Source organism: Xenopus laevis, chromosome 2L (assembly GCF_017654675.1).
Source record: "Xenopus laevis strain J_2021 chromosome 2L, Xenopus_laevis_v10.1, whole genome shotgun sequence".
Lineage (NCBI taxonomy): Eukaryota > Metazoa > Chordata > Amphibia > Anura > Pipidae > Xenopus > Xenopus laevis.
In genome coordinates, this window is record NC_054373.1 from 102,218,139 (window position 1) to 102,230,995 (window position 12,857).

The 12,857-nt window shown below is 36.6% G+C and overlaps 1 protein-coding gene across 1 annotated transcript in view; it reads left to right on the forward strand.

The window, feature by feature from the left end:
* Nucleotides 1–12,857, forward strand: part of caln1.L (calneuron 1 L homeolog) — a 186,530-nt gene that overhangs the window by 53,312 nt on the left and 120,361 nt on the right. Inside the window, exon 4 of the mRNA XM_041582260.1 lies at nt 10,433–10,576. Coding sequence (XP_041438194.1) covers nt 10,433–10,576 — 144 coding nt within the window. The remainder of the gene's footprint in view (nt 1–10,432; nt 10,577–12,857) is intronic.

Genomic DNA, 12,857 nt, shown 5'->3' on the forward strand with positions numbered 1-12,857 from the left:
AGTTTCCATAGAAGTCAGTGGGAATTGCCAAAAGATTGCAAGGAATTTTATTTTTACATTTATTACAGTCAAGATTTCTGGCCTCACTGAAAATGAATGGAACGATGTGGGTGCATCTTTTTACCATGACGAAATGCGACTGCAACTGTGTGATTAAAAAAAAGAGCTTGAGAATAAAAAAATGCAGCTTGCATGAAAAAAGTTGTTTTGTTGCAATTTTTTTTCTGCAATTGTGGTTGTCTCCATTTGACTGTATTAATAAGTAGGTATCAGACATTTCCATGAGATTAAACTTTATTGTACATAAAAAATGCTGTAAAGGGGCTAAACAATCCACAAATGCAGTAGTTGTTCCTCATAAGCATGCCCTTTACTGAATATGATGGGTCATGGATCTTTTTCATGGATTATTTTACACCTGTAACAAGAATTCTATGTGGAATAAATGTAAAATCAAACATCTGACAGAATTTTTAAATAAACTCAGTTAAATAAATAAAAGAACTTGCAGAACTGAACGTTTTAACAAAATGGAAAAATCTAAAATTCCACATTTGTTTAATTTTCAAAACAGGAACATTAGATTAGCCATAATCTGCATCTATGCAGAGATGTATGCCACAACTTCAGACAGATAGATGTCCACTTCTATACCTTGCCACATACAAAAATCTTTTTGGTTTAATTTTTTTTATGGAAGAATTCCTTATTGGTTGATGAACCAGATATGGCTACAGTATCTCAAGCATCTTGAGAAAGGGGTCATGCCCCAAAACGTTGCATCCGCAATAAACGAGCAAGGTTATACCTGCTAGCAGTACCCATGTTGTGCCGGTGTGTTCTGTTTCTACGTTACTTCTGAGGTTGCCAAGTTCCTCTATCGCCGAGCACCTGGGATTCGTGTTTATCTGGACGGCCAGGGTGTGCGAGTGTAAGTTCTTTCTTTCTACAGTATCTTGAACTCACTGATCCTCATTTTGAACATCTGCTCTATATGGTTATGTAAATTAAAGGAGCAATTTCATTAAATTAAAAGAAAAAATATAAACATTGGAATTCTTGTGACTGTGTATCATATTAATGCACTTAAATGATTTGTTCAGTGTAAAAATAAAAAATGGTTAAAGAGATATTCTGTGCAAAATTTTTTTCAATATAGATAGTCAAAATGTAATATATAAGCACTCGAGTGACTGGATGTCTAATAGAATTAGCCAGAACCCAGCTTCCTGCTTTGAGGGTCTCTGATTGGTTACCAATGAGTGACTTGAGGGTGGGCCATATGGGTCATAATCATTTGCTTTTGAGTCTAACCTGCATGCTAAGGATAAAAAGCAAACTCACTGAACTCACTGAACAGCTATGTCCTATGGGGCCCCCTTCAAGTAGCTGACTAACTGGGAGTTAAAGGAAAACTATACCCCCAAAATGAACACTTAAGCAACAGATAGTTCATATCATATTAAGTGGCATATTAAAGAATCTTACCAAACTGGAATATATATTTAAGTATATATTGCCCTTTTACATCTCTTGCCTTGAGCCACCATTTCGTGATGGTCTCTGTGCTGTCTCAGAGGTCACCTGACCAGAAATACTACAACTCTAACTATAACAGGAAGAAGTGTGGAAGCAAAAGACACAACTCTGTCTGTTAATTGGCTCATGTGACCTAACATGTATGGTTTGTTGGTATGTTTGTGAGTACAGTGAATCCTATGATCCCAGGGGGCAGCCCTTATTTTTTAAAATGGCAATTTTCTATTTATGATTACCCAATGGCACATACTACTAGAAAAGTATATTATTATGAATATGGTTTATTTACATGAAGCAGGATTTTACATATGAGCTGTTTTATGCAATATCTTTTTATAGAGACCTACATTGTTTGGGGGGTATAGTTTTTCTGTAAGAGAGATGTAAAGCAGGAAGTTGAGTTCTGGCTATTATGTTAGACATCTGTTCACTCCAGCCTTTATAGATTACATTTTGCCTAACTAACTATAATAGAAACAGTTTTTATTTTGCCCAACCTATCTATTTACCCAGTTTTTGGTTTTACACTATAACTGTTGTAACATCCAGCTAGTATACTAGAGCATGGGTACACTGGACTTTTACACTTAAGGCAGGGCCTTTGCAAAGTGGAAGAAATGAAGGTGCAGTGTAGCGCAACTACAACTCCCACAGGCTACTGTGCTTTAACCAATAAAGAAATGGGCACCAATCAAACAGAACAAAATAACTTTATTTGATAGAGACAAATGATCCACAGGGTACTTATATCAGTACAGAGGCATTTGTAGAATATATAGGTACACAGCTCAGACAGTATATCAGAGGTAGATGCAGGTGCATTCCCTGAGGATGTAGTCAAGGCATTACAATTTTCCTCACACGTAGTCTGTATCTCACTAAGTGGAGTGGTCAGGGAGGAGAACCTAAAGCCTGACACCCTATCCAATGTGGTCCTTTCACTGTAGGCAAATCTTACAGCCTGGGAAGCTACTCCCTGCTACAATCCTTGAAGGAGCACAAAGCTCTTCTTTCTATCTTTCCTCACTGGCTTACTCTCCTAGAGTGTCTATAACAGATATATTCCTGCCACTCACTAGCCGCATTGATGGGGTCCCTGCTCCCCGACTTCCACACTAGAGGTTTAGGTCCTTCATGGGTACACTGGCTTTACTGGGCCTTGGTGCACCCAGGCTCCCTGGAAACATTCAGCTGGGTCAGCAACCAGAAGCCAAAGAGGAAGATCCACCCCTTCTCACTCACTATACCAAAGTGTGACAGAATGTGGTCACACCACCTCTTGGCCAATAGCACAACTATGCAAATTACAACTAGCTACATGGGCATCTGTCCAGCAACTAGGGATAGTGTTCTGTAGTTAAAGTTAGGGATAGTGTAGTGTAGGGATTTAAAGCCATAGGTGCACATTAACCCTATGGGGCCTTACATACACCCAGGGCAGAAAATCTATTTCGTCCCGACAATGGTACAATCATCCTTACACAATATCAACACAACAGTGCAATAACACTGTACCATCACATCCTCTTCTGGTACCCTCTCCTGAGGTATACCACAGAACAATGGTAACTGCAAAAGAAAACAACATACACAATACTGCATAGAAACATTTTCAAGTGCATAATAAAGCAGTTGCTGTTACTCAAACTTTATTACAACTCTCATGAGTGTCTGTACAAGACCACTCCAGCACTTCATGATCAAGTCCAAGTTTCACCCAGAACTGACCAGCCCTTTACTTTCCAGTGCCTGAATTTCACTTGCAGGCACACTAGGTTCCCTCTTCCTGGGGCTTCACTGCTGTGACCCAAACTTGGCCCTAGTGTCCATGTATTCCAGCTCCACTGGTACCTCTCATTCGTTGGTTCCAGTACCCAGAGCACACTAATATGGAGCTGTCCCCTCTGGGACCTCCTAATCTGGTCATCCATCCCACTAGCATCCTCCATCTTGGGTATGGGCATGGTATCTCATGTGGCTGAAACAAAAGTCTCTTGCACCAGCAGCTGCGGAACAGGAATGCAATCCACACAGGTTGATCTGGGCGCAGCTGCGACCCAGTAGTGTGTGACAACATGGAGAGAAACTGTGCTACGCTCCCTTCTTAGCTGCTGAAGGTACAAGCACATTAAAGCCATAGGGGCACATTATGCCTATGGGTCCCTACACTATTACTTTAATTTCTTTGAGTTTTAAAAGAAATCATAAGTGGCAGAAAGGTATCAACTATCTGAGATAAGGAGTTGCTCATTATACAATTTTAGGTCAGTGATTAGGGCTTGTGCAGAACATATTTTTTGCCTATTGTAATTAAGAAATATTCTTAATTACAATAGGCAAAAAATATGTTCTGCACAAGCCCTAATCACTGACCTAAAATTGAAAAAGGATGTTTCCCTTAGAAATTAAAACTTCATAGAATTAACTTTAGCAAGCTAAAACTTACCTTCAAATTGCAATTCTATTGTGTTCACTGGTTCACACAGCTAATGCATTTGCAAGTGAACAGACTGCATCAGTTTTGAGCTTTGAATTGATACGTGATAGAAATACATGAATAAAAAGAGCAATTATCTTTTTGGCATTCATGTGAGTCATTGTTAAAACATTTTGCATCAAATTACCATTAATATGCAATCATTGTATATAGTGGCTCGGATCTGAGCTCCTTTTCAGTAATTTAAGTTAAATAAGTTATTGGATGGATTCTGAGTAAAATATGTTCCCTGACCAGCATTCTGATCTGTGCTTTTTGCTAATGTTTGTCTTTGTGGTTTATTGCAGTTGTCTGGTCTATCTTAGTTTATATTCAAAGCTTTAAATCCAAATAAACTCATCATTAACATAAGAAGCAATACTCTGGACATAAGTTACTCTGTTTTGGTTTAACAAGATTTGCTGATGTTTTCTGTTACGCATGGAACGAATAAATCAAGGCCAAAGAAGACCAAAAAGGTCAACAACCGATTCAGATTCTTTCCAAGTGAAGCATTAGCAAATGTTAAATGCTGCTATTTTTGTACCTTGCTTCAGCATCCAGTCTACAAATATATGTAAACTGAGGAAAGAAGATTTAGAATTTTAGTAGCATACACAGTTGTCATTTAAAATCAAATATATTCATTCAGTGTTTCTTCTTTTATAGAAAAGGTAATACAATACATAAACAAGCATTGGTAACATGAATTTCCTATTACGGTTGCCAACCGTTTTCTATGTATATGTGTATGTTTTCTATAATTATAAGATAATATACAGATAGGTCCCCAGTTGATTCAGCTGCTATCATACAGCAATATATCTAATGTACAGTGCACATTTGAAAGTTGAAATAATATTGCAGCCTCATCCTCAATATTCACTCTGTATTCACTATTCACTTGTGAGACTCAACATACAGAATTCTTTGCAAAGTGGTCTTAGGATTTGACATTAATCAAAGTCCATACAACATCTCAAAATCTCTCAGAGGTACATAAATGTAAAAGGTTAAACCAGTACACATTAATTACCCTTTAAGCATATTCATTTTATAGAAGTAAGGATTCTTTTGTCTGCAAATCTGTTATCCAGATGCTTAGCAACCAACAATGCTGTTCCTAACATGATCCATTGTGTAGGGATGTCGCGGACTGTTCGCCGGCGAACTTGTTCGCGCGAACATCGGCTGTTCGCGTCCGCCGCAAGTTCGCGAACGTCGCGCGACGTTCGCCAATAGGCGTTCGCGTCAAAATCGTTCGACCATTCGATCGCTAAAATCGAACGATTTTCGTTCGATTCGAACGAAAATCGTTCCATCGAACGATTAAAATCCTTCGATCGTTCGAATCGAACGATTTTCGGATGTTCGAAGTTCGCGAACTGTTCGCGAACTGTTCGCAATTTTTGCCGGTGTTCGCGAACGGCGTTCGCGAACACATTATCGGCGGTTCGCTACATCCCTACCATTGTGAGCTTTATATATTATGTATAATTTAAATATGCAGTTTATCATTCCTCTTACTGTTCCTTTGTACTAAAATAATAGGGCTTGTACCCTGAAACAGTTTAAAAGGCTTTTCCATATTTATTGCCCTCAATTTTACATTTTTCCCTAGAATTCCAGTGTATTAAACCTATCATAACCAAGCAAAACATATCAATCAGGATTTCAGAGGTTCACAGATCTGTCCCAGTTAGAGACTTATGTCTAGGTGATAGCAACTTGGATTGGACATGGGTTCAACAAACTGGTACAGGGCTCCCTTGCCTCAGAGACAACTGCATTTTTTGGGAATGATGTTTCAAAATTAGTTAAAATAACAACTCTCATACCTTACATTGTACCAGAATTCCTCAAAATTATGTAATAAAAGGCCAAAGTTTAGATAAACCATTTAAGCTCCAATGGGGAAGGGTCTTATGTGAATCATGTAAAATCTTTGTGCTATATAAGGATATATACGGATAATAATAATAATATAGTGCCTACATATTTCACAGTACTTTATATTAATAAACTTAATTTTCACAAGTCCCTGCCTCAGTGGAGCTTACAATGTAAGGTCCCTATCCCATACACACACACACACACACACTGGGGCACCCATTTATTAAAGGCTGAATTTTAGTGGTATTGGAGCTTTTTGAAACTGTGATTAAACAATTTTTTTAAAACCACGAATGCCATGAAAGTTAATAAAAGATCAGAATTTAAAAAGTACATATGGAAAAAAATGCTTAAACATCAGAATTAAAATAGAAAAGCTCCTATTGATTTCTGTAGGAGATCGGCAACGTTTTGTATTAGGGTTTTGTGTGATTTTTACACTTCATTAAACTTAAATATTTTAGAGAAATAAAAAACAAATTTTTCGAGAAAAAATACAACACATAAAAAAATATAAATCCGAATGTTTGTAACTCTGCCCCTTCGAGACCCATTTATCAGCATTCTGATTTTAGTGGTTTCAGAAACCATGAAAAAACACATTTTCTCTAAAACCATGAATGTCAAGTAATTTATTACATCAGGCTAATATTAAAAGCATGAATGCATAAAAACGAGGAACTAATACAAATATTACCAAAACCTTGAAATTATCACATTTTTTCCTGCAAATACAAATGAAAAAAACCCCAGAAACTTCTAAAAGCTTGAATTTAAGAAAGATTTTACAACTGTAAAAGCACAAATCCCTTTGATATATACATGACTTTGACAGCTTTTAGATGGCAAAGTTTTGTAGCGGGTTCTTAAAGTTTTTTTTTTATTAAATAAATAAAAAAAATTTTGTGGTTTATAGTAATTAGTATAATCCATGATTTCTGACTCTAAAAATATGATTTATGAATGCAAAAAAAAAAGTTAAGAAATCGACCTCTTTGTATGTAATGTTGAAGTGTTATGGTTTTCTGTTCAGTAACCCAAACATCATAACTAACACATACAGTCATCCATAAAAAACAGGCGCAAACAGGACATACCCATGTGGATTGATGTCAGTTTAGATGTGTATGCTAAATGAGAACTGTAAACTGCAGCACAGTAAATATGTTTGCAAAGCTAATTTATTGTACAAAAGTAGTACTTTGAAAAGACATATATACAGTGTGTTTAAACTCTGTCTAACACAAGAAGGCCCATTTATCAGTATTCTCATTTTAGTGGTTTAAGAGAAACTATTTCTCTAAAACTATGAATGCCATGTAGTTTACTAATAGATCCAAAAGTAAAAAGCATGAACATAAAAAAAAAACACTGAACGATCCAAATTACAATATAAATACTTTGAAAACTTCTAACAATTTGAGATTTCTGGGCAATTACTAGTGAAAGAAATCAGAAAACCTCTAAAAGTACAAATTGATTAAGGGGGTTATTTGGGGGGAGTTATGTTTTCCTGAAAATTCGAGTTTTTGAGGTTTTTTTTGGTACAAATCAAATTTATTATACCCTAACTTTGGAAATAGCTCAAATCCGAAAAGACACCATCTAAAACTCGTTGAGTCAGTTGCAGAGGTCCGTTGAACCCTTTTTCCAGCCGAAAACTCGATTAATTTGAGTTTTTGGGGGTTTAACCCTGAACCTGCTGATTCCACTTTTTTTTTTTTAATTAGAAACCATTTGAGTTGTGGGTTCATTCAAAGTATAAAAAAACTCTAAAATTCGACCTTTGATAAATGATTCCTAAAAATCACCCCAATAGGATCAGCACATCTCCCAGTGACTTCTATAGGACCTCGACAGGTTTTACCTGGCAAATCTTTGTATTAGATTTTTTTGTGGTTTTTATACTTCATAAATTTGTAATGTTTAGAGGTTTAGGGGGAAATGTAATAAAATCCTCAAAGAGAACAAATTTGCGATTAAAAATGTGCATGTCGCCATGTAATATTCTTCATTAGGCTTTTATTGCATTGCGAATCTTAATTGCACATTGCAAACCTTTAACACCTGGTTGAAGGTGGCATAAACTTTTGGAGCAAATGTAACCACTTTTTAATTATGAAGTTTTATTACATAAACAGCACACTATTGCAAACTATAAAATTCGTAATCGCTATCCTACTGTCGTGTGAGGGGCAAAGTGCCCACAAAGGTAAAATTGTTGACTTTGCGAACATTCGAATTGCGAACAAATTGAGAATGAGAAATAAAAAACACTGACATTTTTGAGAAAAAAATTAAATTTGTGAAAAAAAATTGAAATTTGAAAGTTAGTGAATGGGCCCAAAGAGGCAGGTTTAATAATTTATAATCTGCAGCAAAAAATGGTTTTATTCTGTAAAAAATGTATTTGTGCCAAAAAAAAAACAAGTGAGAGAAGACGTTTGCAATTAAAACGCAAGCTCAAACTTTAATATTCAGCTGTATTTGGTTTTATGACAAAAAACAGAAGGCAAATATTCATTATCATGATTTCAATTGATACTGAGTAGCAAATACAAAAAATTTACAAACTTCAACTGGGGAATCTCAAAGGACTGATTTATTAACTAATTTTTACCAATCGAGTAAGATATAACAGTCTAATAATATGTGTTGGAATGATTCATTCTAGTGTGAAAAAAAAAGTCGGTTTTTAAAAAAGTTGGAACCATTGGTCTCCACATTTGCACTTGGTATTGATGATTTTGATGGGTGCTAGTGCTAAGTACTAACCTGTGCAGGGTTTCAGCAGTCCCCATATTTTTGGTCTTGTTTGGCCATCTTTTGAGAGTCTCTGAAACTGCACATGCTCAGTGCAAAAAAGTAGTGACATCTTTCGTAGAAGCTGATACTACAGGGCTGATTATTATTTTTAGAGAGGGATTTTGCTTTATTATTTTATACTTTTATTTTCCATGAGCTAACTAGTAGAAGGTTTTACTTTTGGCTAATTTGTATGTAAATTAATTTTTAATTTGTGTTTAGCAGTTACCCTGACACCTAAAATCTAATGGCTGCTAATTTCTGTTATGTTTCTCACTTGTGCACTAGCTATTAAGCTTTAATTAGTATTTCCTCAGTGAACAATTCTCATTATGTCCTTTATATGTGTATTTATACAAAGCCTTGCTTTGTATGAAAGCAATATTTAACGTGCATCTCCTAATGTATGATGGAAAATCACCTTGTTGAAGTCATGTTTTGTTTATACTACATAAAGAGTACCTAGTAAATACCATTCATTCATAGTCTTTTATATATATATAAATATATATATATATATATATATATATATATATATATATATATATACACATATTGCACAGCAATGTAATATGAATGGTTAAATGACGTATACAGCAAATAAACAACATGAATGCCTTACTTTTCAGTTACTGGATATCCCTGAGCAACAAGTGTAAATGTCTATTAGGGTTGTCAAAGAGCCAGCCTGTTATTTTATTACATGCAACCAGTTTTTTCAAATGGAAAGGTTTATTAGCATAATACAATCCCAACTTTGTTTGTACAATATATGAATATTTTCATATGATATAATGAAAAGGACAAGCATACCGTGGTCTCTTTAGTCTGCCAATGTGGTGTGGTTAGAGCTTGAAACTTGGGGGAAAAAATAATTCCAACCCCGCCACCAAGACAATCTTCTTGTCTAGGGGTATGGCTAAACGAGAAGCCTACATAGAAGAGGGCAGAAGGTGCAGTTTCAGTAGAGTAAGCCATTTTTCAGTAATATTAAGGGTAAGAGAGTAGTAGGGGAAAAAGCAGCCAACATGATAACTTTAATATATATTTAGCAAATACCTCTAATTCCCACCAATGATACCACTTATTTCGTTAGTAAGCTTTAATAGTGGAATGGCTTTTTGACAAGTTGTTTCCAAGAACAGGCAGTTGAAAGATAAGTTTTCATCCATTATATAGCAAAGTTGTTACTAGCACAAAAAAACAAGGAGCAAACTATGTTTCCAGCTGGGTTTATGGAAATAAGTTTGTTCAAGCACTAAGAATACAAAGTCACAGTGAAAACACCTGAGAAAATTCAAGGTTATCTGATACATACACCATCTGATCACTACCTGTGGGAAGGAGAAATTGTATGAATGAAGTCTGCATTTGGGAAAGTACAACAAGGTTAGGTATGATCATGGTTCTTTTTCATAGTGTAGAGGTTTGCTTAGCAAATACAGTACACAGCTTGTGAAGTATCAATGTTTGCAATGCACCAGTGTAACATTAAGGCAACTGACAGTAACCTATAGTATGTGCTATAATTTAGAAAATAAGAGGTCACTGCTAAATGTCTATAGCCTCTGTGCACCAGTAAAGAAGTCCAAAACACATGTTACGTCTTAGTTCTCCTTTTCGTTCTCCTCTAAAAGAATTGTCTACTGCAGCAGTAACTGCAGTAAGAATTGAAGAAACTTTATAATATGTAAATGACATTGGTTTATTTTGTAACAGAGATACGGGAAGCTTTCAGAGTGTTGGATCGAGATGGTAATGGCTTTATTTCCAAACAAGAGCTGGGCATGGCAATGCGATCCTTGGGATATATGCCCAGTGAAGTAGAATTGGCAATCATCATGCAACGACTTGACATGGATGGTAAGTAGCTAAGATTACCAAATTTAAAAACAATTAACGTTTTGGTATCCATGTTCAACAATTCATACTTTTTTAAAAAAACACCTTGACATAAATTTTTTACGTTTTAATTTGCCGTTGTATCCCCGATATGCTGGGGCCTTAAAATTAATTTGCTGTTTGGCCCAGTAACATCAAGTTATGCCTTGGGTTATATCATTTGATTTTCCTTCTGAATTGTGCATACCGAGGAATATCTAACAGGCTCATAGAAGTGGTCAGCTTCTCAAAGCTGTAGAACATGTTTTCTAGCAAATAAAAAGTGGGCGACGTGGAAAAATGTTTTTATGAATGAAACAGATTTTAATAATATTTTTGATTCTCAAGGAATTTTGTGAAAAATTCCAGAAGTTTTAAGTTTTCCCAGAAAAAGTTTTCATAAATGTAAAATTTATTTGACAGCAAGAAAAATTAAAAACATTCTAGAAAAAACAATTTAACATCTGATAAATCCACCTGTGTCCCCAAAAAACAGCTTTATCACCATCTTCTGCTTAATCCTAGAAGAGAGAACCTATTCATCCCCTGGTAAAATCTCCATTATGGCTAATCCTTCTGAAACATTGAAAGCCTTTCTCTCCTCTACTCTTCACTAGGGGGCACATTTACTAAGCTTAAAGGAGAAGGAAAGCTACAGAGGCATTTTATTGCCAATAGATTAGCTGCAATAGTGCAAGCTAGAATGCTATATTTATTCTGTAGAATGTTTTACCATATCTGAGTAAAAAGCTCTAGAAACTCTCTGTTTGTTTAGGATAGGAGCTGCAGTATTAACATGGTGTGACATCACTTCCTGCCTGAGTCTCTCCCTGCTCTGGGCTCAGATTACAGTAGAGAAGGGAGGGAGGGAGGGAGGGGGGAAGAGGAGCAAACTGAGCATGCTCTTGCCCAGGGCAATGAGGTTTAAGATGAAGACAGGAAGTCTGATACAGAAGCCCATGTGCACACAATAGAAGGAAAGAAATGCAGTGTTTCTTTTGACAGGAGACTCAGAGCAGCACTACTTTGGGGGTTTACTGGTATATTTAAATGGACCTTTCTGATAAGGCTTACTTAGTTTTAACCTTTCCTTCTCCTTTGAGTGAAGGATTCAAAGTAAAAAAACTTTGAATTTCGAAGGTTTTTTTTTGGTACTTCGACCATCGAATAGGCTACTTCGACCTTCGACTACGACTTCGATTCGAACTAAAAATCGTCCGACTATTCGATAGTCGAAGTACTGTCTCTTTAATAAAAACTTTGATTCGATATTCGAAGTGGAAGGATTTTACTTCGATGGTCGAATAGTGCACAAGTGCACACGCACGCGGCGGGGGGAGGGTTGCGGGACGGTAGTCAGTGAGGCAGTAGCCCTCAGCATCTGGAGGAGGGGTCCTGAGGCAAAAGCCCCGGGCCCCCCAGTCCGACCCTGTACACTTACATGCATATATCTTGATACATTCACTGACAGTTGTGGTTTGTATTGATCACATACAAATGCTTTTAAATAATACTAAATTACTAATACAGTCATCATTTTTTTCTTTCCTAGTCCCTTGAGTACTGTGGTCTTGAGAGGGTTATTTATTTGAAATATTCTTTTATTGATGATAAAGCTATAGGGATCTGCTACCATTACAGAGTGAGCTGAGAACTAAAGGAGTTTGCAGTGTGCAGGAATCCTGCAAAAATACCTAGAAAGGTGTAATTGGTTGTCCTCAGGGGTGCTGCACCAATGATACAAGTTGAGAAATCTGCCTCAGGCAGCAGTTCCCCACTGGTTACCAGGGGTGGCAAAAATACTGCTCCTAGTAACTTTAATAGACAAATTTCTAGCGCTTCTCTTCACTAGTGTGTAGACCCCCTGGACCCCTCCGGCTCCAAAAAAAGTGAGCGCAGGAGGGTGGGGGCAGCAGTGAGCTGCCTCAGGCTGCAAAGGGTCCAGGATCGCCCCTGGTTGTCCTGTCATTTTGTAAAGGATTGCTCCTAGTGACGGACTAAATCCTTTTGTTTCCAGTGTCGGACTGGAACCCTTCTCCAGATATTTAGAATTGCAAAAAAAATATATTACGCATGCGCGCCGATCGCCGATGTTGCGCATGCGTGCCGAACGGCTCACCAGTGTTACCTGCTAGATATTTTTGTGGTAGTATTTTAGTTCTTCCTTAAAGGCTTTATGCGTTCAGAAAGTAAAAAGTAAGTAAATCAGACTGGAAGTTATGGAATAAGTGTGCACAAAATATTAGGCTAACTGTACTAACTG